The 7,723-nt window shown below is 42.9% G+C and overlaps 1 protein-coding gene across 1 annotated transcript in view; it reads right to left on the reverse strand.

Moving 5' to 3' along the window:
* USP43 (ubiquitin specific peptidase 43) overlaps positions 1-2,037 on the reverse strand; it is a 104,815-nt gene extending 102,778 nt beyond the window's left edge. Inside the window, exon 1 of the mRNA XM_039355090.1 lies at positions 988-2,037. Within this exon, the coding sequence (XP_039211024.1) occupies positions 988-1,566 (579 nt within the window). The 5' untranslated portion in view covers positions 1,567-2,037. The remainder of the gene's footprint in view (positions 1-987) is intronic.
* Positions 2,038-7,723: the final 5,686 nt, after the last annotated feature.

The raw sequence follows: 7,723 nt of genomic DNA on the forward strand, positions 1-7,723 counted from the left end.
AAAGTTGAACACTACAAAATTCAGCAAAGCTTCTGAGACAATCAGCACTTGATATTTACCTCTCCAGCACAATACTTTGTTATGGTCTTTGCCCAGAATGGGGAGAATAGGTTTGAAACACCCAAGCACACTTTTTCCTAACCTGGCACTTGCTTGATAAGTTATAATCACAGCTCAGGGAGTTGATCGTGTGAGCCAGGAACTCTGGAAATTGTAGGAGAGGATCAAGCATGACAATTATCACTAACCCTCCTTTGAGTGCCAAAGATTTTTCTATTATCCTCTGAGGTTTAAACCAACAAACTTTCAAGAGACAGACTTTATTCTTTCACCTGACAGGGGGCAAAAACACAGACCTTTGTCTATCCCAAGCTCCCAGTAAAACAGACCTCCCTTCCCATCCTCCAATAACATCATCAGGGCCCTTGATCTGCTCCTAATTGTCAATACACCTCTTTCCCTCTAGTTGGCAATCATTCTGTCCTTAGTACACCTGTGTGCATTTGTGGTGCTACTCCTCCCTCTCGGAGCGAAAGGCAGTTTACTTCAAAAAGCGAGGTGGCTGAGGAGAGAAAAACACAAATGAGCGATCCTCCCAATTTTGACTAAATGGAGCCATTTCCTGCCAGCCGCTTATCTCAAAGGGCGCAGCCAGAGTTGGAATGATGCATGAAGAGAAGAATCGTTTGGTTTCTGCCTCAGATTCCAGCGGAGTTTTACATTAACTTGATCTTATTACTCTCAGTGACTGCAGAAGGTTACGTTGTTTCGGCACTTACAACCCTGGAGTTAAACACGAAGCCCAGAAAAGGATTTCACTGATAAGATTACAAGAGGCTCGAAAGCGTTCAGACATTAGGCATTAATGATCTCCGCACAGCTTCCCAACCGAGAGACTACAGTCCTACACACGAATTCCCAGAATAGGTAACAAACAACCCAGTTATGCTTGGATAGCTCACCCTTCTCCTCTCTCGTGGACCCTACCTTGAAGTCTGCGGAGAGCTGCGGGGTGTACTCCAGAGTCCAGAGCGCGCGTACAAGCGCCGCCAAATGCTGAGTGACCTCTCCAGTGGCGGCTTTCGATCCAGGTCTGGGTAGACTTGGTTGATCGGGCAAAGCCAACAGGAGGAAGGCGGCGAGCAGCTCGGTGTGGCTCAGGCACTGCACCACGGCGTTCAGGAAACACGTGTTGCCGTGATTCTTGAGCCCCTGCGCGCCAGGGGTGAGCGGGCGAGGATCCCCGGAACTGGCCGCAGGAGGTAGGCTCAGCGCGCCCAACCATAGTCGGACGCTGCTGCTGCTGCCACCTGCTTGACCGCGATCGGAGCCGGGCGGCCGCTTAAAGCCGCCTTCGTCGTCTTCCGCCTCAGCGCTTTCCCGCCGCCGCCGCCGCCGCCGCGCCCCCCGCAAAGTTTGCAGGAGCCGCCGAGCCAGTTTGCTGAGGGCGCGCGTGGCTCGGCGCCTTCGCCCTGCGCCGCTGTGATGGGAAGCGGAGCTCCGGGCCCTCCCCAGAGGGGTCTGCGTACCGGGCCCGAGCTTATCCTCCGCCTCGAGTTCGCCCATCGGAGCTCGGCTGCAGCGGTCCGCTCCTCCGCCAAAGTGCTGCCAACAGCCTCTTCCTCCTCCCTTGCTACCTGCGCTCTCCGCCTCCCGTGAGCTCCGAGACTCTTCGCCCGGCCCCCACGGCTGCCGGCTGGGCAGGGCAGGGCTGGGCGGGGAGACAGAGAGGAGCGTGTCGGGCTCATGACAGGGGGCAGGCGGCCATCCTCCTGGGCCCTGCCGCTGAGGGCACGTTGCTTTTCCCGCCTCCTGAGTTCCCCGCCGGATCCAGGGCGCCTGGGGAAGTACTGTACGAGCTAGACGAGGCTTTACTTTGAAGGAGCGAAGCCAAGCGCCTCCTTCTGCTTGGCGCTCATTCGCCGGGTTCAACGCGGGAGAGGCTACAGTTTTGCGGGCAAGGCGTTGTTGTTGCTGCTGAGAAGTAGCATCCTGTGGTTCGGGCTGACGAGCCTGGTATTATTCTCAGAGTTAGTAGCGGGGCAGGGCGCCCTGCGCTGAGCGATCGGCCCCTTTCCGATTCCGACTTGTTCCTTGTGGGCTGCTCAGCCACGGCACGCGTGTGCCAAATTACACGATCGATTCGGTGGGGCGGGGTGTTCGGGGAGGCCTTGTATTTCCTTGCCACTGTGAATCAGCGGGAATTTTGCTCTGCCAGCTTGGTTTAATGTAGCACACATATATATCAGATGAAGGAGATGGGCATAATTTTGGACATAAAGAGAAGCAGAGCAGGAAAGGCCCTCCTTTTTTCAGGCAACGTCTCTGCTTGGTTTGCCCAGTATGCTGGAAAGGCACAATGCCATTATGTTAATCCATGAATATTTGTTTGGACATGGCATATTAGCTGAACACCCAAGCAGTCATATTTTACCTTCCAGATAGTTTTCTGGGCATTGTTTCAGAAGTGGTTTATCATTGCTTGCGTCCTTGAGTGATTGGTCCAAGATCACCCAGATGAGTTAGTGTCCACAGTGCAACTCACAGCCTTAACCACTACACCACACTGGCTCTCTGAAGTTAACCAACCTAAATGTTTTCATTTAGTTACTTATCAAAATGAAATAAAAGCTTCTCACAATTTGGAATCCATAGCAAGACATGGGTATGCCATTCCAGCATCTGCCTTCCAAGAGTAGAATGATGGAACCGTACAGTATATTAATCTCCCGCTACCAAATCACGGCTGTATACTCATTAGTTTTACCTATGCTATCAATGAAAGCATGCACACTTCCTTAAAGTTATTTGGGGAGGGGGGTTGAAGTCAATGAATAGATGTTCAAAGCAGGTATCAAGGGGGCCTGTATGTCTTGATGCTTGTCCTACAAAAAGCTCAAGGCATCTACATCACTTCTTGAAGCATCAGGTCAAGCCTCTGCTGAAAGCTTGTTACTTGCATCACCTCTTAGAAGCTTTAAAATATTGATTTCCTTTGACACCAGTGAGACACAGAATGACTGACAGGTATGTGAGAACAAGGAGAGCAGCCTAGATTGAATTGCCAAGGAAGTATTACTTTAGATAGGCTGATATCTCAGCCTTTCTCAATCTTATCTTAAAATAATGTTCAGGTCTGAGAGAATCCCAGCATAAAAATTGTTATATCTACATGGTATGTTAGTTTTGTCAGTAAGCTAAGCTGCAGCACATAAAACTTCTCACTCCTACAAGTGCTAGGATTGTGTGGTAAGCAAAGTTCAAAAGTGATGTTTATTTTCTTTCTTTTTTTTAATCACAATTTGTAGCAATCTTTCACAGAAACCTAGGGATCTATAGAACCTCAGTTGAAAAAGTGTCTTCTAATGATAATGTGTATGGATCCTTATATAGGAAGCAGGGAGCATACATACATGCATACTTCCTGTTGACAGGAAGAATAAAATTAGTGAAGATAGAATGCAAGTAAAGTAAGACCTAAAAATGCAGGCAATCATTTCAAAACCTGGGGGCACGCTATTCTGGGTTTTCCAGGGACATAGGGAGTCAAAGTTGGTAGTGTAATAATGTCTCAGAAGAATAGAAGTATCATTAAGGCCTGAAAATAGTGCATCCATTTAGTCCCTGCTTTACTTACAAAAGAATGAAATGAAGCTACCAAAAATGGGCATTTTGCTAGTAAAATTCCAGTGTTATGGTTTTGGGATGCTGAGGTGGGGGAGGGTGTCATAAAATTAATGTGTAGTGATGATGCCCATCCCTGCTTTAATACTTAGCTGCAATTTTATATTCAAATTGTTTCATTTGAGGAAAATGTTCTAAAAATGCTTAAAAGGGAGTCACATACACACACATACACACACTTAGCATCTGGTAAAGAAATTAACAGAGGTAAAAGTTAGACATCTTGAATCGTGATGGAAGCAACTAGCTTAAGGTTTGCCAAGTCCACAGCACCTCAAAACCTAACGATTTGGTGATATCATGGGGCAGAGCCTAGGGTTGTTCCAGAATGTCAATTCTTTGAAGCTCCAAATCTGATAAATGGATTAGTCTTGAGAATAGACTTCCAGAAAGATTCAACTAAGCAGAGAAGAGGAGAGGTTATAGCTGAGAGGCCTCAAGATATGGCAGGAAATTGGTTAAATACTGTATTCTATTTTTTATTGCTTAAAACTAAAGATCTTTTAATGAAACATATTGTAAAGCATTTACTCTCAATTGACACACCTCATAAAGTTAGCATTGGTAGGCCCTGTGCAATTATTCCTACTTACCCATTTATGTGATGTATCGTGTCTACATTATACTGTATTTGTTACTGCTGATAAGCACTCATCACTTCATCTGAGCATTTTGCCACAAACAATTTGGTGTGTGCGAAACCAGTGGATGGCAATAGTTGCTGCCTCCTGCCATAAGGACAAACCCCAAAAAACTGAATCTCAAACCTTGGAAGGGGCCTTGTAGTCATGCTTGCTTGGAAACTGCTTATAATGTGCAAATTTGTAGCTTTGGCAGCAGTATTTAGTCCAGCTTTTTTTCATCTATCTTCACTTTTTCGATTGTGTTTTTAAACTGTTTTCTGCGCTATCTTAGGAAATAACTTTGAAAGCTTTTTTTAAACATAAGAGAATGTGTCTCAGAGCTACAGATAGTCCTCCACTTACGACTGTTTGTTTAGCAACTATTCAAAGTTATAACTGACCCCAAAAAGAAGACATATGACTCAGATTCAAAGTTCCATCAGTCAGGCCCCAGTGACTGAACTTCAGTTGCTTGGCGAAACAGCCACGTTTATGACCACTTGTAGCATCCCCCATATGACAGTGTTTTATGATGGAAAACCGTCACTTTCAGTTTTTGGCAAAATTGCACCCATAACTTCATGACCACGGCATTTGCTTAACAACTGCAGACTCACTTAATGAATGTGGTGATTCATTTAACAACTGCCACAAAAAAAAGCTCATAAAATTATTACTGACCCATTTTACGACCTTTACACCGATAATCGGCACACTCCATTATAGTCATATATTGGACTCCGCAGGTGTAAAAGCTATCCCATTTGCCCAATGATTGCCTTGATTGTGTCCTTGGTTGTGATTGAGTCAGTTAGCTATTTCCTGAAAGACTCACTGGCACAGGTTAAACAGAAATAACAGAATACTAGAATTAGAAGAGACCTTGGAGGTCTTTTGGTCCAACCTCCTGCTCAAGCAGAAGACCCTATACTACTCCAGACAAATGGTTGTCCGATCTTTTCTTAAAAGCCTCCAGTGATGGAGCACCCACAACTTCTGGAGGCAAACCATTCCACATATTGATTGTTCTAACTGTGTTCTAACTGTCAGGAAATAGCGTGCAGATGTTTATGGGGAAGAGCACATTGGATTGACCTAAAAAAAACCCCATGCTTGTGCTGCCAAAAGAAACGATAGAAGTATCACTGAAAGTAGGTCCAACTCCAGGTCTCCAGAAGCATGTCTCTGTAGCTACCTTTCCACATTCTGTGGGCTTTCATGTTTTCTCAACTTCCTTGTTTGTCTACATTTCTTGGACTCCTTACTCCAACTAATTGTGCCCCATCTTAATTCTGCTGGCTCTAAATGGGTGCATAATAAAAAAATGATAGGCATTCTGGAGTTTGATAATACACTGAGTGATGCATTTATTATTGGGACTGATAGGTTTTTGAAGCACCAAATAAAAGAGGCAACTGTCTGGCTGGAACAAATGTTCTGAGTACTTAGTGGTCATAATTCTTCATAGGAGACATTGGTATCAAATATAAGTTATTGTTCCTTAGGATTGGAAGCAGCTGAAAATTCTTTAGCTTCCAGATGTCTGCAACAGTCCCTCCTTTACCAAAAAAATAACTTTTTATTTCATCACCTAGATTTTCCAAATTTGATTGCTGGTGACTTCATGGACATATCCATGCAGTTTTCTTGGTAATAAAGACACGGTTTGGAATTGTCTTATTCATGTTCATTTCTTGCCCTGCTGTTGTTCCCTGGAAGTCTGCCTCTAACTAGATCCAACCCTGCCTAATTTTAGCCAGGATCGGTAGGCTGCTGCCATTTCATTCGTTCGTTCGTTCATTTTATAGTTCTCCATTCATGTACAGAGTCATTAGTCACATAAAATACTATCATTACAAATACCCGTTGCCTATATATGATTATTATTACCATCTTAATATGTAGCATTTCTCAAAGATATCAGATTACAGGTAGACCACAATGGAGTCCAAAATTTCCATTACTAAGCAAAATAGGTGCTAAGTGAATTTTGCCACATTTTATGACCTTTCCTGCCACATTTGTTAAGTGAATTACTGCAGTTGAGTCAATCTGGCTTCTTCATTGGCTTTCTTGTCAGAAGTTGCAAAGGGGGGGGTCACATGACCCTGGGCCACTGCACCCATTATAAATGCATGTCATTTGCCAAGCATTCGAATTTTGATCATGTGACTACAGTACTGAAACAGCCATAATTGTGAAGATGGTCATATTTTTCAGTGCTGTTGTAACTTTGAACAGTCACTAATCGAATTACCTGTACAGTTGTCTAGCTTGAAAGTCATGAAGTGCAGGGCAAAGAGTCCACTGAAATGAAGGACAAGGTGAGAAGAAGAAACAGATTTAAATTACTTTTGGTATGGGGGGGGGAATTCACTTTCTAATTGTTTTTTTATGGTTTCAGCCTAATTGCTATAAAGATTCTTCACTTAATGGCTTATAGGGCATTGGAAAGACTCTGCTAAATTCAAGCCCAGCAGCTTATTTCAGTAATTAAAATCAACATACTGGAGATGTAAAACTGAATTCTGGTCCAGGGAGTCTGACAATTAATCTCTATTCATTCACACTCCTAAAGGAGGACATGAATCTTTACAGTTTCATTTTAAGCAGAGAAATTTAGAGAAGCCCCAAATGTTGGTTACTTCCTGAGTCAATGAGGCCCTGTCTGGAAGACTGGTTTTTCTCTCCATTAAAGGTCTTAAAAGATTCCTATAAACAGTATTTCTACTGAGATACAGATTACTGGTATTCATTTTATTCCAGCATAAGTTAAGAGCCAGTGAAACCTGTCACCTGATTTACTGATTTAGAACCAGCAAGGATATTTCCTATCACTGTTTCCGCATTTTTGGGGAGAAATGAGGATTTTCATTCTCTCATTACTCATTCCTGAAGTTGATACAGAATGATATCTGTGGGGGGGGGGGAAATAATGAATGCTGATTTCAATTTTTCTGTGGTCAGCTAAGTTGATAAAAATCTTTTTGTCTGTATTATATTCAGTGCTAAAATAATCATAAATTTCTATAAACTACCAATATTAAAAACAAAAAAACCCACTAATTAAGTATTTTTATGGCTGCCCCAAATAATCTAGCCCTAAAAATAAGATTTAAAACATACATTTATATATATTTGTTTAGTTAAGGATAAAACAATAAACTCTAAAATAAAGACTGGAAACCTTTTATGGAATTTATGCTGGAAACAGAAAAATGCAAAATGATGATTTTGCAATTTGCTGATTGAAAAAAAGTTGAATATGGGATAGATGGGATCTCTGTAATGTAGTCTGAATGATGCTGGAGGGATAATAACTTTATTTGTCACTACCACAAAGAAGTCACTTCTTTCTTTCTTTTTTTAATCATATTGCTTTATTCACTCTTGTATTTATCTTTACCTAAAAATTT

Source organism: Crotalus tigris, unplaced genomic scaffold (assembly GCF_016545835.1).
Source record: "Crotalus tigris isolate CLP2741 ecotype Arizona unplaced genomic scaffold, ASM1654583v1 scf7180000018599.1079084, whole genome shotgun sequence".
In the NCBI taxonomy this organism is placed as follows: Eukaryota; Metazoa; Chordata; class Lepidosauria; order Squamata; family Viperidae; genus Crotalus; species Crotalus tigris.